This window comes from Mugil cephalus, chromosome 17, assembly GCF_022458985.1.
Source record: "Mugil cephalus isolate CIBA_MC_2020 chromosome 17, CIBA_Mcephalus_1.1, whole genome shotgun sequence".
NCBI classification, from domain to species: domain Eukaryota; kingdom Metazoa; phylum Chordata; class Actinopteri; order Mugiliformes; family Mugilidae; genus Mugil; species Mugil cephalus.
The window spans coordinates 17,900,198-17,926,048 of NC_061786.1; the positions used below are offsets into that span (position 1 = coordinate 17,900,198).

General features: G+C 43.6%; 1 protein-coding gene across 1 annotated transcript in view; it reads left to right on the forward strand.

The window, feature by feature from the left end:
* Nucleotides 1-25,851, forward strand: part of slc25a21 (solute carrier family 25 member 21) — an 83,799-nt gene that overhangs the window by 53,605 nt on the left and 4,343 nt on the right. The window contains exons 3-8 of the mRNA XM_047611426.1: nucleotides 1,282-1,330; nucleotides 13,987-14,070; nucleotides 21,243-21,309; nucleotides 22,064-22,123; nucleotides 25,435-25,542; nucleotides 25,646-25,810. Coding sequence (XP_047467382.1) covers nucleotides 1,282-1,330; nucleotides 13,987-14,070; nucleotides 21,243-21,309; nucleotides 22,064-22,123; nucleotides 25,435-25,542; nucleotides 25,646-25,810 — 533 coding nt within the window. The remainder of the gene's footprint in view (nucleotides 1-1,281; nucleotides 1,331-13,986; nucleotides 14,071-21,242; nucleotides 21,310-22,063; nucleotides 22,124-25,434; nucleotides 25,543-25,645; nucleotides 25,811-25,851) is intronic.

Consider the following 25,851-nt stretch of genomic DNA (forward strand, 5'->3'; position numbering starts at 1 on the left):
ATAATTACTTCCCTGGAAAACCCCCAGAAGACACGCTCTTTTTATAGACAATATGTTTAATTGAGCAAATTAGAAAGCCCCTATATTGCGCAGCAGCTGTGTACACACACTCAGAGGAATCTGCAAGGGAAGCCCTCAGAGCACCAGTGAAGGGATGTAGGGAGGATTGCTGAAGTTTAAAAAAAAAAAAAAAAAAAAAAAAAAAATGGATTGAGTCAGAAGGCTTCCGTGCCAAAGCAGTGGCTTTTCAACACAGATGCACATAGTTAGTGTGTGTGTGTGAAACCTCAGAGTCTCTCGATGATCACTCCTGCTGCATTGAATCTCCAGCTGCTGCCACACTGCTGATGTACTGGGCTTACATGGATGACATGGTTGGTGGCTTCAGCTGCTCCGAATGTACGAGAGCTGTGGTCTCTCACAAGGATTTTGAGAGGAAGTCGCTGTCGCCGGATCACTTGTTCAGACCTGTGCGTTTGGAAAAGACGGCACCAGTCACTAAAACGGCGACCGTTGCTCAAGAAGCCGGGGTTTAATGAGGGCGGAGTGAGGATGAGGTTGACTGTACGAACCGTCTGGCACCAAGGAAAAGTGTGTTTGCTTAAATACAAATGGTTAAAATTCACACAAGGAAACAGCGGCTGCCTTTTGCCCTAGTTTGAAGCCAGGCAGCCATCTTATCAGATCATTTTAAGGTGAGCTGTCACGCCTGACATAAATGATCTGATTTATGTGGCTGATCCTCACGGGCCTTAACAGATATCTACAAGTTCACGTTGGGTCTGTATGGAAAGAAAAATGACTAATGAGGCTATGACTGAAACTAATGATTAATTAGCCAATAATCTGTTTTTTTTTTCTTTTTTTGATGAATTACCCTACAGTTTATAGATGTCATTTATTCACTACTCTCCATTTATTCTCGTTTTAATATTGTGTGCAGCAGTCTAAACTCTGAATATATTAAGTTAGTACTAATATAAACCAGAGAAAGCAGCAAAGTCTCGTGTTTCAGAAACTGGAACGTAACAAGTCTGACATAATTTTTGTTACTTCATAACAGTGTGTCTCATTGCTGGGAAGTGCATGTTGGTACTGAGTCATTTTTCAACAGAAACTCACTAAGAACAGAAACACAAACGGTTAATCACCACTTTTTATGGTACCTCAATACACTTAATTCAATTAACTTCTATCATAACAGCAGATACTGATTAAAAACAACTAATATCCTACAAAGCAAAAAGACTAATTCTGACTTTTTTTAAAATTATTTCTTAGGACTGGTGGAAATTTGCTTGATGCACCCCCTCGACGTGGTGAAGACTAGGTGAGTCGTATATACACGTGTTTAAAGATGTATGAACTGTGTGACGTCGCATGCATTGGACGCTTCGGCACTGTCTAACTCAAGGGTGTCAGACTCATTTTAGTTAAGGGGCCACACTCACACACTTTGATCTCTCGGGGGCCAGACCGGTAACACAATAGCTTATTAACTTGTAAATAATGGCAACTCCTAATGTTTCCCTTTACTTTAATGTAAATTTCTTATGAAGTGCAAGGTGCAAGTGCAATTTCTTATTTTATTGAATATACTATGTTATCTTCAGTGTAATTTTTGCAAATTCATCCCACGGGCCAGATTGGAACCTCTGGTGGGCCAGTTTTGGCCCCCGGGCCTATGTTTGACACTCCTGGTCTAACTCCTGGCTAAGTAAGAAATGTGCAAGCGTGAGTGAAGCTAAGGTGGAAGAGCGACAATTTACCACAACTTTCACTAGATAGATAGATACTTTATTCATCCCAAACTGGAAAATTTCACAAAGCATATATAGATACATACATACTACTCTACCATGCAGTCGTCATGAATGAGGGCTTGAACAACAGAGACCATGGCCATTTATTTATTTTACTGAAAACCGTTTTTCATTTATTTCTGATGTAAAGTTGGGCATTTGAACACTTTTTGGGTTATTGACGCACTTTTTTAGTCAAGTAGCTTTTCCAGGACCTGCACTTTTTGGGGCATTTCTGCACCGGCTTAGTTTTAAATCAGCCCCAGAGGTTGTCTTTGGGGTAAACCACACGTTCCATGTAAATCCATATATTACCTCATCTCTGTGCATATTCGCTGAGGTTGTAAGCTACTTAGAAGAAAGCCATTTCAGTCCACATTTGACTTGAATCCCATTGGTGGGTATTTGAGTCTCTGTAGTGAAATTCCAATCCAGTCCTTACTCTGCAGCCCAGCCGGCCTGGCCAGCTCTGCTCTCTCTTTCCACAGAAGTGGGCACCAACCCTAAGAGCCTCAAGATATGAAACGCTTCATTTACCCATTCCTTTTCACACTGGGTTTTTGAATGAAAAAAAATATTCATTTAAGGACAAAAAGCTTTTCCTTTTTTTTTTCCCCCAGGTCCTAGCAAAGATGCCGACTTGCAAAATAAATCGGATGCCACTAAAGATGCTTTAGCTGTTCTGGATTTTCTTTGTGTTTTTTCCATTACGACCTCCTGCGCGTTGCGCAAGAACGGCAGCAGCAGTCTTGAGCTGCAGAGTGATCAGGAGCCTCACACCACAGTGTCTCAGCCAGCCATAAACAGGTCGTGGGCTAATACTAAAGCTTTATAGTCTTTCACAGGCCCAGTCAAGACCTCTGGCTTCGTTCTAAGCACCCCTGCCCCATTCACTACTTGTCAGTAAATTGTACTGCTTTTTCTGTCATTTACGGCAGCAGTTTCTTGGTAAATAAATTGCCTGGCGTGCCTTTAAAAAAAAAGAAAAAAGAAAAAAAGAAAAAAGAAGTGAGATGGTTGCACTTTAAAGCCAGTGCCACCACCAGAACAGGGAGAGGGGAAACACAGGGATAAAAGGCAGGGGTGAGCGGCGCAGTATTACTCGATATTCGATACTTTGAAGGCACGCGGCGTGATTTATAGTCACGTGTGGAAGCTTTGGGGGTTTATTACAGGTAAGTCTTGAGCTCTCGCTGTCCGTCCTTACACGGGGTCAGGGTTAAAAGTGCATTCACTATTTTCTTTGTAATGCTCTTCCTTAAAAAAAAAAAAAAAAAAAAGCATTAAAAGACGCTCTAAAACTGGACAGGTTTATCTGTTTGTTTTCCGTTTTTGTCGCCATGTGTTTGTGTTGATAGGCGTTTCGCTGCTGAGAATGAGGCAGATTGATTCTTTTTGGTCTTGGCTCAGGAAAAAAATAACTTTTTTATTTTTTTATTTTTTTAACTGAATGCAAGAGTCTTTTTTTTCCCCCCTGTTTATTTTAATTGGAAGCTTAAGATGGTGCGTCTAAACAACAGGCGGTTGCTGCACACACAGGAACATGTAATTGCACAAATGTGTAAATATGCATTCGTAAGGGCACATGCGTGTTCACGCACTTAACATCCACACATAAATTCATAAAGCGAGCATACGAACGAGCTAATTGGGACACTGAGGGAGCTGAAATCTATTAGCAGGAACCTTGGAGCCGAGACAGACACACCTCCACTGGGTTGCTCTCTGTGTGTGTCTCTCTCTCATGCATGGCTCTTATTAGGCACTGGCTCCTGCTTTAATGTCCACCGGTCCAAATTGAACAGCAACTGGAGTAAATTTACTTTTTTCCACCAACTCAGAATCAAAGGGGCTTTTTTTTTTTTTTTTAACTCCCTTTTCCTTTTTTTCTTTCTTTCTTTCTTTCTTCTTTTTTTTGGGAAGGTAAACCTGACAAAATGTGTACCTGCAAACTGATGTTTACCTCGTTTTCCAAATGAGGGTTTATCCTTCTCTGCTTTCTCTAAGAGTGAGGAGGAGGAAGAGGAGGAGGAGGAGGAAAAAGGTGGGGAATTTCAGGTTTCGGTTTATCTGACGCACTCCACCGGTAGCCAAATACTTCTGTAATGAATCAAAAAAATAAAAAAATGTCAGGCCCGTTTGGCAGCATTTTCTTTAAACAAATACAGTTTCATCCTTCGCCTACTTCTTTTTTGGCAGACAAATGAATAGCTGTGTCCCAGAGAGCTTAAAAAGAATTTACAACGTGATTGATGGTACCAAATTTGGACTTATTCGCGTAGGAGCGCAAATACATTACGACAAATATATTAGCTCGGGAAATCTTTTTCTTTTTTCCTTTTAAAAGTGTGTCTTTTTGCCTTTGTTGTTGCAATTTTACTCTCACTGACCAGTGAAGCCATGACCCCTGTTACTCACCTTTGCTAACAAGTACATCTATCTTACATCTGAGGGACTCCTGCAGAGCTCACCTTCCATCAGCTTGACTTACAGCCGCTTTCATCGTCGAGGGAAGGAGTCAAACACGCACGCATTAGCGCTGGCCGCCGTGAGATATATGCAAGCGACAAGCATGAGTTGTGCGGCAAACGAGCTGGTGGACGTTCCGTGTCTCTAAGACTTGCTGTACTGGAAAAATAGCCGTTATTGATATCATCAGTTATAGTGTGAACCGGCCCTTCTGGACAGCACAGCTAGTAAAGGGCGGATTTATGGCGATCCAATTTCAGGAAAATAGTCAGTGGTGTTTGTTTTGTCCAAAACCCAAACATCCATGTGCAATAATATGGAACAATGAAAAAAAAAAAAGTGTATTTTTTTTAGATTAATTTTAATTGTGAAAGCACACACAAAAGCGCGCGCTGGTGTCCAACTGTTTAGACGAAGACAAATAAGGTAAAATAGTTTTGGGTATAAATCACATTGGAGAGAGCTGTGTGCCATGATTGGCTTTCATAAACTAAACTTTATGGACAATAATTTTTACATCAGCAACTATTACGACTCTGTTTTTCAGTCGTCGGCGCTCTAATGTACGCAATCCAAGAAGGAAAGTGAATCCAGAAATGTTGTTTCATTGTGAGTTTCTCTGGATAATAATCAGCCCAAAATGTAAATGTAGCATACTTCACACAAAGTAAACAGTTACTTACCTCTGACCCTGACACCCCCTTTTCATGGGCAGGAATGTGGGGGTGAGGATGGAGGGAGGGGGGTGGGGGGTGGGAGTGCAGTACGGGGCGGGGAGGGAGGGCAGTCGTCAGTTTAGCAGAGACAGACAGTGGGACCGGAGTTACAGCTTTTCATTAACCTGGAAACCACCTAGTTACATGGTTCATGGGCTGGTCTCAGCTCACTTGGAGGTAACAAAGGGTGTCGGGCGGCGCTTTCTGCAGGGGGCCGTGTGCTCGGGGCAATCCCATCTGACTCTGATCAGGTTCCCCCTCTCATTAGAGAGTTGCACTGAGCCCGCGTTTCCCTTCATGTTCAGATCCTGTTACACGGAGCTCCACCCTTATAAACATGCATGCGCAAACATACTCAACACACGTTTGAGAGCAGCTTCCCATCAACCCTCTTGCTTCCGCTCGGAGGGCGAGGCCACGCCTCCCCCCCGCGTCCATGTCTGCACGAGCAATCTAGTCTTGCAGCTTCATCAGTGTGATGGGTTTTCGACAGTGAGCCCCCCCCCCCCAGAAAATGATTTCAAAGCGACTTTTGGGACCAAGACTTTCCTTCTCACTGTTCCCGTCTTTTTTTTTGCTCTCTCCTTTTTTCAGATCCAGATTGGTAACCCCTCCCACTAAATATGAACAGCTACTATCTCAGCTGATCTGATCCACCTTTCTTAACATGATCTTTCTGCCACATCGATATCATACGAAATCCGTTTCCTCTGAGCTTGCAGTTTATTGAACCATTACGTAATGCTCCGTTCCGAGTCCCTCTCGTAAGCGTGTTTCAGGAGAACCGTCCCAGAACTGTGCACTTCTGCAAATTTGTGTTGTACGACACAGCTGTCACTGCAAACCACCGAGCCTGGGAGTAGCCTGTTTCGAGCCTGATTAGAAAAACCTGGTGCTGGCCCTTGCTCATGGCAGTAGTCATGGCAACGCTACCTCCGTTTGGTCACAGCACGCATGAAAGTGCGAGCCACTTGGGGGGCTTGAAAGTGATCTTTGATGAGGGCTTTGACAGATGACGTCCAGTTTTTTTTTCTTTTTTCGGGGGGAACATGTGACAGCGCCGAGGATGGCCGAAAGGCTCGACTCCCTCCCCTCTCCTCCTTTCCACCTCCGCCTGCCCCCCAGCTGCTCGGTGAACCCCTGTGCACTTAAGGAGGAATCCCTGACACAACCCTCAAACAGCAGGGCACAAAGCAGCAGCAGCCTGATAGCTGATCTTTCCTTGTAAAGGAGCAGGCGGGTCAGCGGTAGTCAAGCTGGCTCCTAATCCCCCCCGGCGCTCTGAGACTGCGGGGCAGGGCTTTACTCACAGCGTAAAGCCAAACACATGCCGCATGCATGCAGGAGGACAAACCAGTCGGTGCGTCGCTTCAGTGCACAAGCATGAAAGAGCCGTGAGTCTACTTCAGACGGCAGAGAGAAAGTCTTTTCATGAGCAGCATTATTGGCAGGATTAAGAGTGATGCCGCTGCATTCTAGTCGTAGTCTCGTTGGATTCGTCGGTTTTATGCACGGAGATCATCTCTCGCATTGTTTATGTAAAGCTGACTGAAATGTACTGATTGACCAGTCCAGCAACCCACCAACCTAGTAACCCAGTGTGCATGCAGTCTGACGTACGCATCATGCATCACTGTTGTGCGTTTACTGACACAGTCAACAAGTCACATGTAATAGATGGAGCGAGGGCGCGGCGGTTTGGAGGTGGATAAGCCAATACATCCGACGCTCGTGCTGGCGACAGTTAATCTCATCGTCGACCGACTAACATTTGGGATTTTGTTTAGCATTGGCTGCATTTACATAGACAATATTTCCCCAACCCCACTGAAGCATTTCTGATTGCAGATTACACGTGGATGACAAATGAAATGATCTGACGAGACATATGTGTTTACGTGCCCCAGAGATATCAGTCAGAATGTAACCGATCGGACGCGTTCAAAGTGGTTACGCTCGCTGGAGAGGATTGAATTTGGCAGAAACACGACCGAAGAAGGTTTTGCAAACGCCGCTGTCAACACTGGATTCATTCATCAGAGGGAGATGACAAAGGAGGCCACGCGCTTTCAACAGCGGTGCCCACACTTTGTTCAGCTTTTCAAACACTTGTTTGAGCAAACTGTTGTTGTGCTTCGTCCACGTTCGTGTCCCTCAGTGAAACCGGTCACATCTGATGTTTAGCACATGCGGAGCAAACATGCACAGGAAAAAATACATTTGTACCAAACAGAAAGGAACGATTACATGGAGCCTCTGCGTGGTTACCAAGTGCTGGTATTTTGTTCTAATTAATGGATCATCAACTGTTTACAGCAGCCCTGTCATCTGAGCTGGTCTGTCCTGACTGAGGAGGCTAGATGGAGAAAATAACCACAAGTGTTGCCTAAACCATACCTTTATTACCCAATAATTAAGTAAAAGTCTACCACAATTCTTACACACAATGATTTCTTATGGATTCATTATTGTTATATGTTATACATATTGTTTAAGCTTTTGTTGGTGATCCGGGATCTCATGTCCCCCATCAAGAAGCCCAAAATAGTTTCAAAATAAGTCAGGACAAAGCACATCCCTGAGATCCCCCTTTTCATCTTATTGACAAACTATTTTATTTGACTAAACTGATGAAAACATGCTAGCACAGCTGTTATTTTTTCTGCAATAATGTGAAAAAGGGGCATGTTTCCACCGGTCTTTATTAAAACATGTCAAAACCTTTACATCAAAGTGCTATGTTAGACTGGTAATGTGTAATTTCCCCATACTCACGACTTCATTGTTGTCTTGTCTAGCCCGCCTGTCTCATCCTCGGGGCGCTGTAGAAAGAAAACAGTTCCTCTCCGCTTTCAAAGCTGACTCTTCAGAAAATTGTCCCGGATTAGCTTTTAAAGTGTCTCTTCCTTGGCTGTCAACGTCTGTAGGCAAACTACACGTAAAACCCTTCCTACGTCAAAAACCACTGTGCTCGTTCAGGCTTCCGCAGTCTCTCCAGCCCCACACTACTTGGACGCGATCTGCTGTGATTAAAACATTAAGACAGAAGATGTTTTAAAAAAAAGCCGTCAGACGAAGAGAAAACGGTGCCGGGTCTAAAATGAGCGTACGATGCATACCATTGCCACTGCATTGCCCATATACTTTTACAGTTCACTGTCAACTAACTAATAAAGGAAAATGCCAGAAATATAAACTTTAAAAACCCTCACCCATTACTTTTAATGCCGTGACAGATGTTGCTGCAGTTGCCTGCAGATGTTGGAGAAGTAACTAAGGTCCACAAATGGATTACTATTGAGATAGAGATTTCTGACATAGATAGGGCTACACATAAAGAGCAGATGTGTATGTTGCAGCGGAGCACCTGTAATCATTATCAGTGACGGGCTTCACATTCCAGTACACTAATTACAGACTAGGAGCATTGTGTGCTTTGATTTCACTAGACCCTGACTGTGCTGCAACCACAGTGCTGCCCCCCTGCTGCCCCATCTCAAAACTCACACATGCGTGTCTGTATGGTTCTTTATTAATACTCCATCACCCCTTTTTTTTTTAAACTTCTATCCCTTGCAACTTGTAAAGAAACTGGGCACAAGTTTGTTGCGACCTTGGGATTGGTCGCTTGAGTGGCACTGTCTGTCCGAGCTGAACTTGAAACCGTTTCCAGTGACGCGACTGTTTTCTCAGTGGAACACCTCCGTTCTGTTCAGTCATTAAAAGCGTTTAAGTAAATGAGCATGCCTTTTCACCCGGTGCCTGAAGCACAGCCGTAGTCCTTTGTTGATGCAGTTGTGATAATCTGTAATTGAAGTGTTGGACAGACGCTTAAGGGCTCAGCGTGGTTTCTGCGGCAAACTGTGCGCGACAAACTCTCTGCAGCAATTAAGGTGTGTATGCTCGCACAAGTCACGCTTTTCGTCTTAGTGGGAGTTGCTGTTGCTTTCAGAAAAGACCTCTGGCCTTTGTGGGCCAAGATGAAGTGAAAAGACCAGCACAAGGACGCCGCAGCAGGCCTTCCTCTTCCTTCCATAATTTCTCAGCTTTGTCCAAGGTCCACTGCTAATGCATTTTAGGCCTGTTTGAAAGTCTTAGCGTGGTTGCTACTTTCATAGCTCTGCATCACTGACCAGATCCATAATTCTTCTTGTCACTCGGGTCGCACTTTAAATAATTGGATCTAAGGAGCTGGATGGCATCTTTTTTTTTAAACTGGACAACTTGTTTTTCGACTGCCGTCGTATATCTGTAACTCCCAGAGTCACTCCACGTGATGCACAGGAAAAAATGTTCTGGATGGATAATTGTTGTGATTTATTAATTTGATTCAGTTCAGGTTTATTTATAGACTGTCCATGTTAACATATGACTATGACATGTGTAATTGGTATCAACATTCTAACGCTTTATACTTTATTATTGTGTCCTGGTGTTTGTACCTCGTTTTGTAACTTTGCAACTCTGTGTACTTCAAACAATGGCGAACTGCTAAGAGCGGATGCATTTTTGAATGAATAACAGTTGCGTTTACTGAAAATCGCTGCAACACGGACGAGAGGAAACGTCTGAGTTCTGAATTTTCTGTTTCTGTCCGGGCCACTGAGAGAATGAGGAAATGCATCTTGGACCTGGACAGCTGCTGGAGTCTGTGTCGCTGCAAACGCATCGTTACAGTCCTGCTTTATGTTTCTCATGCGGTGCCATAAATCTGGCTCAACTCCTCAAGTTACAAATATTTGAGTGGAATTAGGAATACTACAAGGACTCGGTTTCTTTTTTAGTCTCGGATGGGACAGGACAGAGCGGTGTGGTGATAGTGGCTCACAGGTTTCTGTTTTAGCCAGTTGTTATCTTGTGACCAGGTTATCATGACATTTACATTTACATTTTATTGACTTGTAAATTAGTTCTCATTAGAGAAAGGTTCCCGAGGAGCTCTGCTGTATCATGGGGTTTTAAATGTGTACTTGCAGAATTCCCGAAAACAGATTTTACTTTTTTTTTTAAAACTTTTTCTGTTATATCATGCTATAATTAAACTATTGCTCCGACATTAGCACCATAGTTTCAGCTAACAGCCGTTGGCAGACGTTCAAAGACCTCAGTTTAAACACCCAAGAAATCCTTTCTGTTATGCAACCACTTCCTGGAAATGTTGGTTACACTACTCATTTTTTCCACCTATCTAATCCACTTCTGAGTCAGTGGCTTTCTAAATTTGCTGCAGTCCATTCTAACATATATAGCAATCTGTCATTCAACCAGGAGTTTGTAATGCTCAAAACATGTGAGCCTCAGACGGGCCCTGCCTCGCCTGTCCTCGTGCTGTTTTATGCAGCTCTTTTCCTGCTCCTCTCCAGTAACACGGTCTGATCTCGGGTCACGGGGGTCACGGTATATGAGCAGACATCTGGACCAGCAAACTGGTCCCAGCATCACCGTAGGGAATCGGAGGAATCGGTTTTATCGACGTGAGAAAGAATCCACGACGGCAGAAGGATGTTGCAGCCCTTTTAACAGCCAGAGTAACTTTTTGTCCTCTTCGTACACCAAAAGCCTGCTCCACAACCCGGTCTCACCCCCCATATTCAGTAGGTGCCGGTGTAACCCAACCTGGCCCGCTCCAGATCAAGCTCTGGCAGCCTGCCGCGTCACAAGCGCCAAAGGTTTATCACTTCCCCTCTGCTCCCATCTCACATCTTCTTCCCCTTCAACTTTTATTTTCCTTTTCCTTCCTCCAGAGCTCTGTCTTTGACCGGTCTCCTCCTGCCATGCACCAACAGTTTTTTTTAATAGGTTAAACAGATAAATAACATATTTTTAATGTTATCAGACGATTAAAATAAACATCCAGGGTCACATTTGTGCTTCTTTTATTAATAAAACACATTTTTTTTTCCTCAGTTAGAGTCAGTCAGCTCTGTTGTCAGAGATAGCGAGTTGTCAAACAAGCCCTGAATCCGGAGTCGGGGTCCTTTTTTTATTTTCGGTCAAACTCTTTAGTGTAAAGCAAGATTGAGTGACGAAAGTCTCGACTGGCAGCGTTTGCCATGTTGGACCATTTAGGCTGGAAAAGTGGTCTTAACCTCGTGTACCAACGCAATGGACTTTTACCATCTTTATGATCCTGCTCATTAAAATTAACTGTCTGGTTGTAAAAAATAGATTTCCCCCTTCATGTTGCCTTCTGGATTGTCTCATGCATTACGGATCTGACATGAGAAATTGCGCAACTTTCATTCCTCCCCCTGGTGATTCAGGTTTTTTTTTTTTGGTCAAATCACTTTTGAGACCTAAGGCATAAAGAGATGAGATCTTTCACTGTGGCAACCAGTCCTAAAACACGGCAACAGACATAAATCTTTGCTTTCGCGCTCGGAGAAAATTGCACAATATAAAATATTGCTGAAGTAGATTGGGTTGTTATCTGCCTTAATAGGCTGTTAATTAATGTGTCAGTCTGTCAGAGTGGCTATAAATATGATTTCATATCTGCCCCATTATGTCCTAAATTTTAAATAAAGAAAACTTGCCACGCTCTGGGTGCGATGGAACGAACACCTCTCGTTTATTGGGGGATATTTTTAAGAGAGAGAGAGAAAAAAAAAAGCACGGCCCTTTAAAAGTTGGCCCATCGAGCCTTTTGATCAACCCAATAACCCCCAAATCCCTTCCCATGGGCTTTTTCTTTTTTTTTTTTTGTTCCAGCACATATCATTAATGAGCCTCACCCCAGTATCTCGGCTTCTGTGAGGTGACAGCCCATCTTGTCGGTCCCCCTTGTTTGAGCCCATTACCACGAGGGTCCCGTATCGGACACGGCCGCGCTGCCGTCCATAAAAATAAAAATACAAAGACAGGGGAACTAGCCTGCCACTACGCCCCTCATTTACCTTTTTGACTTCTTTTTCTTTCTAGAATTTGTACTTTTACAGGCGCTGGAGGTCAGGTGGACCAGGTCTTTGGGATTATTTACCCCAGAGTGCTTGTCCCGCTCGCAGAAGCGCCGACCTGCCCTCGTCTTCACCCTCACCCGGGGCACCTCTGGGCCCCGTAAAGCACAAGTACAGGGAGGGTAGGACGCGGGTGCGGGTGGAAGGAAGGAGTTCTTGATGAACTCGGAGACATCATCACCTCTGACTATGCTGTATCTCCATTAGTTTTTTGCCGGTGATTGAAGGAGATGCTCCGAGCTGCGTGTTTTAAAGCAGTCCCAGGGTTCTCCTTGGTCTTCAGTCTGCAGAGTTTATGATCTGCGTCTCTGACTCCAAGGCCAGGCGAATCTGCTATAGCCATACCGGAGGATACGTTTTGCTCTTCTTCAGCCAACTGGTGTATCGTTGTATGCACTGAGGCCTCATTAACAGAAACTAGAGCTTTTTGTCCGCGCAAAATGAGACATTTAGTCAGGATGTAAAGTGAAGCTTTGAGTCTTATTTTCAAGTGTTTTTTTTTTTTTTTTTTTTTTTTGCTGTGAAAAGCAACATTAGCCACTTCCTAGCCAGGGGCCTGACAGTTCCCCTGCTGCCACAAGTTCTTCTAGTCCTCCCTATTATCTCCTACTCCCTGGGCCTTTCTGTTTGGTCCCTGGCTTTTATGGCAGGGTAGGAGAGGGCCATGAGGAAATGAGGTGACCCCAGGGTCACAAGTGGAGTCAGGGGGCTGGAACCGGACCACGGCCCTGCCAACCCCACTCTCTCAGGGCCGGTTCGGGTCGAAGCAAGGAGCGCGAAGAAGACAGGGGGGGAGACTGGGGACAGGGTGCCTTCCATCCTTGACCCTGTCATCATATGACTTTAATTAAGCCAGATTTGAATTTGTTTACAAGCCCCAGTAGTCTTAAATCTTCTGGGTCTTTGCCCTCCCCCCTTTTCCCCCATATCCCTGCGCCCCTCATACCTTGAGTCCTTCTTTTCTTCTTCTCTTTAATATGGTGTCAGACATCTATTTATTATGCTGTTTTAACTGGTTTTCAGGAACGAGTTACAAGCTATTTGGGAATCCACCAAATAGGATTTGAGGGACACCCCTCTAAGATGTTAATCTGTTAGCGATATGAAAGGCCGCTCACCCCACTAAACTCCCCCTCCACTGGAACCTGGGGGCTCTTTATGGCCCCATCAGGCACCCGCGTGGACGTCTTACTGCTGCCCTTGTGACCTGCCAGTTGAAGCCATATGAGGAGGGAATCTTTCTCTTGTCCCGTTACCGCCTGCTCTCTTTATTTATGTCCGCACAGAATCGACCAAATCTGTTTTTGCTATTTTATATTATGATTACAATTACGCAAATTGGTATGTAAACATATATCATCAACTAAATGTGAAGTAATTTAGGATTTTCCTATTTTTATTTGCATCGTGTTTTAAAATTTTTAGACTCCATGTCCCAGCCTTTTTGGATTATATAATAATGTCCCTTATTATCTCAATACCTGAGACTCTTTCCTCCTAACAGGCCCGACTTCTGTCCGTTCTTTCACTTTAGACTGGTTGCTCTCATGTAAAAGATTTACACACAGCTTACCGGCCTTTATTAGTGAGGTACCTGCATGTTTGCTATACAACAAAAAGTCCCTTGACTGGCTCCATCATATTAAAAATTTACACGTAACTGAAGAGCTGTTACAATTGGCTTACTGGCATGTTAGTAGCCGAAAAGCTTGCTGCAAAAAGCCTGGTCCTGGGGTGTTGGGTGGCTAATTGGATCGGTTGGGTTAAATAAATGTTTGAGTTCTCCCCTGCGCTGAGGGGACCTGGTAGTAGGAGCCTCTCATTTGAGCAGAGGAGGAAAAAAGTGCAGATGAAAGGGAGCGGGCGAAGAAAATAAGGGAGGGGAAATGAGCTCATTAATTACATGATTGAATTTGTTCTGTGTGCATTTCAGGCGCAGATGTTACGGTGTTGTTTTAACAGAACGCGAGGGCGTTACACGCTTCTTGAATCGATGACTTAAATTATTTTCAAAAAAAAAAAAAAAAAATGTTCTCGCCGCAGGTTCCAGATCCAGACAGGAACCAGCGACCCCAACAGCTACAAGAGCCTGGGCGACTGCTTCCGGACGATCTTCCGCAACGAAGGGTAAGTGATCCACAGCGCATGTGTAAGGTTTCTGAAGACATTAGGAGTAGAACCCTTTTTTTACTGCACATGAGAAGCAGGAAGGATGCACACATGAACACAATAAATATTATTAAATAATAAAGATTATCTATTCAAAAACTGAGAAACACTTAATTCAAATGCAAATCAATGACATAAAAAAGCTAAGTGCTAGGGGCTAATCCAACATCTAGAGATATTATGTCAAAAATGCATATGTACAGTACTGCATTTGCAATTCTTTTGCAGCCACCATCATAAAGTATGTTTTCTATTCCTACCCAACATGCCGCTTTATTTGGGTGTAATCAAAAGGTAAGGTTATTTCCCAAGGTCCGCGTGCCAGCTAACAGAAACATCACGTGGCACATCTTTCGCGCGCGTCTCACGTCAGATAGGAGTGGACTGGCTAAGACAGTCACCCGGCCGCGCACCCCCCCCTCCTCCCCCCCCCCCCCCCCCCCCCTGCAACCTGACAGGCCTGTGAGACAGTGCAGGCGTAGGAGAAAGTGGCTGCCACTCGCCTTGTTTACGGCGAGCCGACAGCTTTACTGCGAATATAAAGTTGATCTGCGGCGAGGTGTGAGCGAGCGTGCGCGCGGCGAGAGGCCCGCCAGTGACACTTGGAAATCCTCACTTGGTTGGAGTTCAGCGGACGCGGCTTCTCTGCAACGGTAGCTGTGCCCTCTTCCACTCGCGCGCACGCACGCGTGCAGTGTGATATTTAACGCCTTTCTGCCTACATGCTTTTTGGGTGGGTCCCTCGAGAGTGGGGAATGTATGAATTTCTGGAGAACTTTCCGACACAGTACAATGGCTGCCAAATTCCATGGCTTCCGCCCTGTGAACACAAACTACAGGAGCTATTTGACTGTGAGCTCACGTAACAAAGCTGTGGTGCACGGCGGTGAGTCCCCTAAGACGGAAGATCCACTTTCTTGTCAACCAATTATCATTAACAGTATATTTTTGCTAAGTCTATAATCACTCCCCAGTAGCACATTGTGGATTACCTCCAGGCCAAACCACTTAGTTATAATTTATATAAATAGTGTTAGGCCTCACTGTTGTAGAATTATTATTAAAAATAAACATCTCCCGTCAGCTCATGGCAGGACTGAGCTAACACCAGGCCTCGTTCTCTTTCTGAGGCGATGAGGGATGAAACCTGAGCTCACGACTTCAGCGCAGCGATTGAACTGAGGAAAGACACGGAAGCCCGGACACAATAACTCGACCTAATACGTTTCCGCGCGCACACGCAAGACGATGCATTTAAAACACTCGCGGGGTGGAAATTAAAGAAAAAAATGTAACATTCGGGCTCCGAAATCTGTAAAAATCCGCCATGAAATCCTGTAGCTTTGCTCGTAAGTGTGTGACAGTGTGAACTCTGCTCGCCAGCACTCTATTGCTTCACAGGCCACACTCCTCTCTTCTGTTGCATGCGGGTGCAGCAGCACGAGCATGTGTTAAGTGTTTCCTTCTGGACTCATACAAAAAGACTCTATTCTGGAGCATTCTTTACCGGTGCGGTATCCAGAGACTGGGTCAGGACCCAAAAGCATGGCCACAGGAATATTAGAAGGTCCATGTGTTATGAGGGGAATATTTGAAATACTGTAGATCACTGACTAATGCCTGGAACTGACACCCCAGAGATAGGGGGGGGGGTTGCGGGGTTGTCTGCAGCTGGGACCACCCATGCAAAAAAAAATATATATATATATATTCATCCGTGGAAGTGTGAAGAAGCGCAGATAAAGCGTGTCCTATGGATTACATGTGTTTCGCTGCAGTGAAACAGGCATTGTTTTTATGAAGCGGGAAGTGAGATGAGTTATGAGCGTCAGTTTTACGTGCACACACACACACACACACACAGATTAAAAGTAAGATATCACATGCTCAGAGGTGTGTTTTAGCAATACTGCGAAGAGATGTTGATGCATCTGGACAGGACCAGGCTTGATGCTAAGCTAAGCCGCTAGCCGTCGATATAATCTTCAAACTGTCAGCATTTCCTGAACATGTCACATACCTTTGTCTCTGCGTTTGTGAAAACACCTTCAGTTTACACATTTGTGAGTTCAATGTTTAGGTTAAAACAAACAACAAAAAAAGATAATTTATAGGTAAACACAATCATTTTTAAACACCCTTTTTGTATCTTATTTTTAACGTTTAAACATAGAAAATAAATTATTTTAAATTATTTATCTTGTGACTCCTGCCCACTGCCGCTTCGTCCCTGTTAGTAACAATGTCAAGGTTAAAGCAGAGTCTGGGAAAGTGAAAATATTTGCAGATGAAGCATGCCGGTTGTTTACGTGAGAGATTGCTCCCTGTGGTGCCTCATATTTCAGGTCAAAGCAGCTCCGCACACAGCTTCTAATTGTGCTCTTCCACACATATGTCATTGTTAAGCAGCTTAAGTAGCTTCTTTTACTATTGGCTGCTTTTATTTATATATTGCTCTTGTTTGCGTGTGTGTGTGTAGGTCTCTGGCTGAATCGCTCCTCTCCAGATGGAGGGAGGCTGTTAAAAAAGGAAAGGTGTATGAAAATGAAAGCCAAATGATACACACAAGCGCACACAAACTCGCACCTTCTCGCGGACGCACACATGCGTCCTATGTCGGGAGGCAATTTGGTTAGGGACGACAAAAAAAGGGGACTTAGTGTGTACTTTACATTGGCAATCAAATAAGGATTCAAATGACGGCCACTCACTAGAGGCCATATTTGTTCTGTAGCAAATTTCACTCCTCCTTCATCACCTGGTGGCTCCCCAGCCTGACCACACCCGGGAAATCTGTGGCCGCCATTTGCATGGACAAAGAGAGCACAGGGAAGGGCCTTCCGTCTGACTGAAATAACTTGTTTATACAAACAATACGAGGGATTCATCTCTGGCTTCTGGCGGGGGATTTTCCTCGGCGATAATCCTTTGCCGCAGCGCTGATATGAGGGCCGCGTTACCCGGCGCTGGTGCGAATTGTGTAACTTCAGGTGTTGATGAAATACGTTGGCCCTGTCACCTGACGACTACTGTTTTGATAATTAGTCGCGGTTCACTGGCGTTTCTGGAAGGTGGCCCCGCCGCTGAGGTTTCATTGTAAAGTGTAATGGCCTGTTGTTCTCGGGTTATATTCGGTGGAAATGTGTGCCAGCAGCAAAAATATTTACACTCGTACCTAATCGACCGCGATCGTTTCTGTTGACTTGTAGACAATGTTGCCACAACAGAGCTAGTGCTGCAGTTCACAGGATGTAGTCGGTCATGGCACGTTGTCCTCTGTGTCCACAGATCTGTGTTCACTGTCAATATACTACGCTCTTATACTTATGCAGCTTAGTTAGCGATCACGTGCTCGCCTAAAAAAAAAAGACCAAAATTCAAGAACTCGTCAAGAAAAGTGTTTAGATGAGGCTGTTCGTAGTAAACACGTTTTTTTAATAAACGCTTCAACACTTCAAATACTTTTTTTGCTCATTTCAACAATAAAACTGTCAGAAAATGGACCTCTAAATGCGTGTTATCAGACTGTACAAGTGAAATTACCATAAAGACGGCTTCAAAGTGCGACATCATATCCTTCAGAAACCTAAATATATCAGATGCTGCAATTCCTGATGTAATTACGGTAATACAGAACGCGTTTCCGCGAACAAGCCCGGCAAGTTCAAAGGGTTCAAGGCCAAAACCAACAAAGAAGTTGGTCCATCCCTCATCACTTCCGACTTCCAAATCTTGTCTGTGACTTGTCACAGTCGCAAACCATTTATTCCAACTGGAATATTTCTAATATTTAAGTCACAGATGTATTATGTTATTTTATCACTGACTATCAGAAAGAAACATTTTGTTTCCAAATTTGCTGCGTTGATATTAATATATTTAACTTTAAAATGTCAAGTGTGAGACAGACTCTGCCACTGGAGCGACTTAATTCTTTAAAAAGTATTTTATTCAAAGCTAAAGTACACTTTGGCCTTCAGCTAAATAGTAGTCAATACCCCGGAGGTTAACCAGCGAAGCTGTAAACAACTTTTAGATTTTGCATGTTCCACGGGTGGAATATGTGTTCATGGAAAACCGTGAATAGACAAGGAAGTGTAGAAACCTGAAATGCTTTTGACTATTTGCAAACCACAAAATAAAATAATTCTTCCATGGCAACAGGTTTGTTGACTGTTTATGCACTAGTTAAGTTCCTGGGTCCCTTAGGTTCACTACCGCCTGAACTTGTCTTGGCTCTCGGAGGTAAAAAAAAAAATAACTTAAAAAACAGATTTCACTCATCGCGAGTTAAATATGTGCCAAGAATATTCCATAAACTGTGCAGACATAATTTATGGTGTCTATCCAACTACTGAATCACTGTGTCTGATCGGGCAAGTTAAACGATTAGATATATTTAAAGGTGGGTATAATTAAAATTATTGTATTACTCGATCTCTACTCCCCCTTAAATCACCTTACATATGTATGCTATGCTATTTACTGTTTCTACTGTTTAAAGACTTGGACCAGTTTTACCTGTTACACTTCGAGGCAATCCCCTTAAAACAACATTTCGGAACGAGAGCTGCAGAAAAGTAGTTTGCTGTTGCCAGTGGCAGTTTGTTATCAACACAAAGGCTATTGAGTCAATAGTATCCGATGGTTCAGGTGCACTGTGGGCCAGGTCTGGGCCTCGGGCCACGTGTGGTAGAGCTCAACAAATAAAAACTAGCAAGAGAAACCTTAGTTTACATTGAAAACATTTCAAAATCACCTATGTACCTGTATAATTGTCTCTGTTTAACAAGTTGTCTGACATTATCAGTTTGTCCCTGTTAGTGTAAACCACACAAGCTCAAACAAAAGAACCACGGCTGTGGGAAATGCCTATGTGTGCACTTCTAAATGTATAGGAAACATGCTTTGCGCTGACTTTGCATAACGGCAATGAGGCATAACATTATGACCATCTTCCTAATATTGTGTAGGTCGCCCTTGTGCCTGCAAAACAGTTGTGATTCATCAGAGAACGGACGTGGGCACGATTCTGAGCCACCTGAAAAGAAAAATGTAACACGTTATATAGTTACAAGTATTCTTACATTTCCTTTTCATTATTTTTCCTTGCACTAGGAAGTAGGCTTTAAATCTTTTAGCCTTTTTTTTTTTTTTTTTTTTTTTTTTTTTACTATATCCAGCTGAAAGCCCCTCTTAAATCATTTCCTCTTTATGTTCTTCCAGATCTTGTTTACCAGCGTTTGTGGTTTGAAAAAATACATGAGTGATGTTGCCAAACAGCAGCAATGTATTTTCTGTTTCCGCTTTGTGAGACGTGTTTAGGTCCTGTAGTTCAGATATGTTGTACTGCCGGAGATTTGATTGCTATAGAAATTATGTGCTTTTGAGAAAATGCCACATCAAGTGTGTTTTGCGAATCTAAACCATAAATCTTTGCTAAGAATTTTGATGCCTCATCATAACACGTTTTGTTACCGAGAGCATGTGTTACGAATTGTTAAGAAATGGATTTGACAGATACGAATGGTTCCCTAACGGTTGTGTTACTGGAAATGTGATATTCTGAGTTTTTGTAGGGACTACATTTAAGAAACCTGCCTCTTCTGGACCAACATCTTCATTTATCTCTTGTAAATACCCAAACGTGATGGAAGCGCAAAGCCCCACGATGAGACGAGATGTAACTGAGCCACCTCAGGGGAAATTCAAAATGACACAGCGGCTAAGTGCTGTAGAAAATAATTACCGCAAACCAATACATCAAAAGTAGTTACAAAATAAAATAACATTGGAATAATGCTAACAGTAAAATTACCGTAATTACACTGTTATTCTGAATCATCCATCCATCAGCTGCATTTGCTTATGCTGTAGGCTTTGGGGTTGGGAAAGATGCAGAAAGTCCACAAAGGCAGGTTTGAACACAGAGCAGCGCGAACAACTGCAGCTTCTACTTCTTTTATTTTGAAGGTTGTTGTTTTTTTGTTTTGTTTTTTTAACTGTTGCATAGAGAGGACAGAGAGGTCTCTCCCCCCCACTGGCTACATTTCTCTTCTGATTTAACTGTTTGCATGGATGCTGAATATAATAATCCGATGTTGGACGTGTGCAAAGTGGTTCTGTCCTCTGTGGAGCATCAAACCTGTTTGGACTATTAAAGAAGCAGAAGAAGAAGATGATGTTTTGTTTTTTTTTCTCCCCATGTGATTTAAATAAAAGAGCCCATATAGGTTTAAGCCTCGTTCTTTTTTTTTCTTTTTTTTTTGTTTCTGTCCCTCTTGGAAACTCATCTGAAGTTCATCCCCTGTCAGACACACTTGCAGACAAATATGGATATGGGCCACTAGTATTTTCCCTCAAACATTTGCACCATCCCTCTGAATCCGAATTGAAATTCCTTCTCATCGACGATGACAATGTTAACACTACCACCAGGGTCAAATTTACTCCCCAAGACCATCCACATACACCTGTCACTCACTGGATCTGCACTCAGTTTAACCTTGCGTAGCATGTGAAGCTATTTGTATTTGTTCACCAAAAAAAAAAAAAAACCTTTGTTAAATCCCGATGTTTGTGCTCTTGATTTTTTAGATTTTAAATTATTTTAAGAAATGTTTGTCAAAGCCCGGAGGAAAAGACTCCGGGCGTAACGTGAACTAGCTTAGCTCCTTAAGCGCTAGCTAGCAAAGTTAGATTGAAAGTCGACTTTTTACTATGAAGTGAATTTATTCGCTGATACTTTACATGATCTTATGTACATTTGTCCATAGAATACCATGTATACTGAAAGTATTTTGTTTTCATGTATATGAAGTGATGAACTGCACAGGCTGCTGCTATTTGTGGCTAAATCCGGTATCTGCATAATTACGGTAATTTAAAAAGGGACTGATACAAAACGCATGATCGTATTTTAAGTGCATTTCACGTACCTTATAGTGAAAACACTATAGTTGAGATTGTCTTTGCTTGTGGATGCAGTTTAATTCAGATTTACCTTAAAAAAAACAAAAAACAAAAAAACAACTGCCCTTGCACAACTTATGAGATCCTTACAGACTTTTTAAAGATTTTAACTGAACCCAGTGACTAACTGTAAAGTTTAATATTGTCTCTCTCCGCAGACTTTTTGGCTTCTACAAGGGAATCTTGCCTCCAATTCTGGCAGAGACGCCGAAGAGGGCAGTCAAGGTGAGATAAAGGATGTCGAGGCCTGTTTGTATGAGGCTGCAAAGCTTGGGATCTGGTTTCATTGTGAGCTCCTCCACTGCCATATGAAAACACTCAAACCGCAGTCGGCCTAACATGGTACACACGTGTTGATTAAACACATGACGCCCTCCTCCATGTCTGCCTCCTCAGCCACTCCTGTTTGTTCTGTTGGGCTACCAAATATTGGCTTACAAGCGTTCACAGGAATCCTTTCCCTCAGCGCCATCTTTTGTTATTTGTAAGGAGGCTTAGCATCTCCCGCTCGGTGCTAACCAACGTGTAATGGGGTGACGGGACCATGGGGGCGGGTCCGGGAAGGGGGGGCGCGCAGAGGGGGCCTGATGCCTGGCATGGAGCTGTAATGAGATGCTGGAGAGGAGGGATGTGTGAACTTTAAAAATAAGCACTCACACTGAGAAGATGGGGTAATCGCTCACACGGCGAACAAAGCTAGCCGATGGTGAGAAATGTCTGGAGAGAAGAATTAAAGCAAATTAAAGCTTGAGCCGAAAAGCCTCCGCTGGCATTTTGCCCTTTGCTCAAATAAACAAATCAGAGGATCTGTCTCCTCCTGAGACTCTGCGTTAGACTTCTCTCTTTAAATGTAAAGTAGTGCATCATGCTCATGTGCTAGTACAGACCAACGAGATGCAGCAGCGGCCTCGTTTCACAGCGTTTGTCTTTTGTGGCGTCATGTGACGACAGCTCATTTATCCCCATCTTTCCTCCACAGTTTTTCACCTTTGAGCAGTACAAGAAGCTGCTGAGTTTGACCCCTTTGTCTCCTGCGCTGGTGAGTCCCGCCGTCGCACAGAAACACCTGAGTACACTTCCGCGTGAAAAGAAAAAAGAAAAAAAAAAAAGAAAACGTACAGTGAACCAGGAAGAACGCTAGTCGAAAACCAACATTTGAGCTCACCCGCCAAAGCCTTTTAAAACAAAGACAAATGCCAAGAATAATCGTACCAGCCGAGTGAATTAAAATAAATGTAAATTCTCCTGTCAACGTACAGCTTTCAGGGCTCTTTCATGTAGCAGTAATTCATGAATGGGAAGGAAAATTATTAGTGATTTTACTTTCTTTTTCTGGATGTTTTTCTTCATGTGGTTACTCTACCTGCTGACTCTAGCACACAGACCCTGGTACCACTGAGCTTAAACATATCCATACATGTTTTTTGTGCTTTCTATTAATTTATCATTTGATAATATTTAACACAGCTGCAGCCACGGCCTGTTTTTTTTTCTTTTTTCTTTTTCATGGAGCCATTTCACACTGCACACGATAAAATTAAATGTTCTAAAAATTACAATTGAGTGACAAGAGCCTGGAATAACTTATATAACTTTCAAGTTCTATGTTAAGGACTCGTGAAGATCCCTGATGGCTAACATGTGTTCGGATGATCACTCCTGCTGCGTAATATTTTGTGTCCACGTGATTTCGAATCCAGTTCTGCTACTTCTTAAACTGCATCTCAATGTTCCGGTTTCCCTCCGGCTTCAGGAATTGGACGTATGAAGTCGCGTTTAAAGAGGTTCCTTTGTTCTTGTGGGCTGGGCGTGTAGCTGGCACTCGGCTCAGGGATCAGCTGGTCATCAGCTGCGATCGGGGTGGCTCTTATTGCCTTAATTTGTCTTCCTGAATCTTGAAAAAACAGCGCCCAGCGTAGGTTTAGGGAAGGTTATGGTTAATCTAGTGTGACTGGCAGCTTTTTGTGACTACGGTGTTTTGTCGTGTTATACCTGGAAATAAATTTTCTGTATAAATAACTTTTTTTTTTTTTTTGCTTTTTCGGGTCTTTATTAGGAGCACATTGGAATAAAAAATGAAAGCACAGCATGATATTAAAGTGGAGACTCACAGCTGGGCCAATTCTGTATTTTATCCATCTTGTTTGTGGAGTTAATAAAAGGCACGGGGGTGGATTTAAAAGCCCAGACCTTAAACTCTCTTGACCCGAGACAACAAGCAACTGCCAGTCAGTTCTGTTTCCTGACTATTTGAATAAAGGGCATCGAAACTAAATGACTTTGTCCTCCTCCTCGCTGCTGACAAAAGATGTGCAGCTCCACTTGATCTGCAGCAGAGATCTGTTTCGGATCACGGCAGCCTTCCTAAACAGCACTGTTTTAACCCCATGTGAGATACTCTTACGATAATAAAATATGTCAGACACGTGGAACTGCAGAACGCCGTCTAGTAAAATATCTCACATGCCAGACGTCCTTTGAGGCGTCTGACAGCCAGATTGTTGGAGCAGTTAATCAGGCGTTGTTAGCCCATGCATGTCATGTCAACAACTAATCTGGCGGATATGTCGGCACAATGCTAAAGATGGAATTAGTTTTTTTCGAAACATTAAAATTGATCGATACAGTGTCAGAGGTTCTAATCCCAGCGTGTTTCCACCACGCTGTGTTGGTGTGAGCTGAACACAATCGATCTTAAAACCTTCATAGTCATTGTTTCATTTCAAACCCAAGCGTGCTGGAGTAGAGCCAAGATAACCGAATGCACAATTACGTCCTTTCTAACGGACTCCACTGTGTGTGTGTTTGCTTGGTGGTTGTTAATTCTGCAGACTGGTTACACCACAGGCCCTGAATATACAAGTGGTTTCATCCTTCTTGAGTAATCAGCTTTCTGCTACATTGAGTCAGTTTTGAGCTAGACGGATTCGCGTCGCTGGGGTGCGGTCGCCACAGAACACCTATTCAGGTGGCAGCCAAACGTCAGCCATGATGGATGACTTACCTGTAACACTCAGTGTCGAGAGCCGCCCCGGCACGGCGAATATCTTGGCTTTTTATTACAACCATTGGTGGAGAAATGTTTACCTGTCCCATCCATCACCCTCCCATCTTCCTCCTCCTCCTCCTCCTCCTCCTCCTCCTCCTCTTTTCTCGCTATCTTCTTCCTGCCCCTTCCTCTTCCTCAAGTGCCCCTAACCCCATTTCCACCAGTGCTTTAATCACTTCAGATTATTAGTGCAAGTGAATTGGTTCTGAATGGCGTTCCCCGCTCGCCTCTCTACCGTTCAGCAGGGCACAGCTGAATGTCTTCACGCTGATTAATGAGGACACACACGGTAATAATACAAATAAGGAATTAAAACGTGGCTGGATGGCTGTGTAAACATCGCGAGGCATGTCTGAGAAGATGGGTCCCGGGGCCCTGACAGCAGGATAAAGAGGCAGGAAGAGTAATGAGCTATAGACATTTTCTTGACATGTTCCCATTACGCCTCTCAGTGAGCATGCACACACACACACACACACACACACACACACACACACTTACATGCAGAAATGCATCTGAGCGAAAATACATGCAGTGCTGCAAAATTCACTTCTTATTACTACCGTCTAATATATAAATTTATGTGTAGTTTTATAGACACAACTTATGCCGATCATGCATATCATTATGACCACTGATAGGAGAACTGAATACCACTGACCATCTTGTAACAATACAATGTTCTCACCTAGACTAGACCAGACACCCCCACCCCATAGTAATGACACGAAATGCTTTAGGAACAACCACTAAGAACATCCTGTTGCCAGACACCACAGGACGTCCTCAGAAGGCCCATGTCTATGCTCTGATGAATGTTTTGGATGCACACAGGAAACCTAACACCAGGTCATAATGTTATGGCTGATCGGTGTATGACAAGTTGCACAAACGGCTCTGCTGATTGGGAAAATCATTTATTAAACTGTTTCTTTTCACTTCCTCTGATTACAGTTTTCCATTTTCTGGCAGCTTTGCTCACATTCCACCTTTCCTCCTTGTCCTTCACCTCGTCTCTCACTCCTGTCTGTCATCTGACAATTTGTCAAATGATAACAAACACGTGTCATTCAGCTCCTGCGAAGCGACAACGACAATAATGACCGTGCCAAATGCAAATATCTGCTTTGGTTGATACTAGCGCACTCCTTGAACAAGTCTCTGGGAGCGAAACCTCGTCTGAGCCCTTGTCCTGGGCACGCTCATTGTCTGCACCATTGTCTTTGCCTGCTCTGCACCGTCTCCACCCAAACACTATCACCACATTCTCAGCTCTAAATCATGTCCATCTCCCCCTCCAGGCGCTGTCTGTGGCGGGGCTCGGCTCAGGCTTGACTGAGGCCGTTGTCGTCAATCCGTTCGAGGTGGTGAAAGTCAGTCTCCAGGCCAACAGAGATTCCTTCAAAGAGGTTGGCTGAAATAAAACACCGTCTTCTCCTGTTAGCTGCTGGTAACATTTCCCTAGGAGCTCTCTGACATGTCGTGCTTTTGAACTCACTCCATCCAACACAGCAACCGTCCGCTTTCGCCCAAGCAAGGCGCATAATTAAGTCGGACGGCTTCGGACTGAAGGGCCTGAATAAAGGATTAACATCAACACTGGGACGCCATGGAGTCTTCAACATGATCTACTTTGGCTTCTACTTCAACGTTAAGGATGCCTTTCCTGCCAGCCCGGTAATGTGCCAATCAAAATATATTACAACACTCTAACCTGT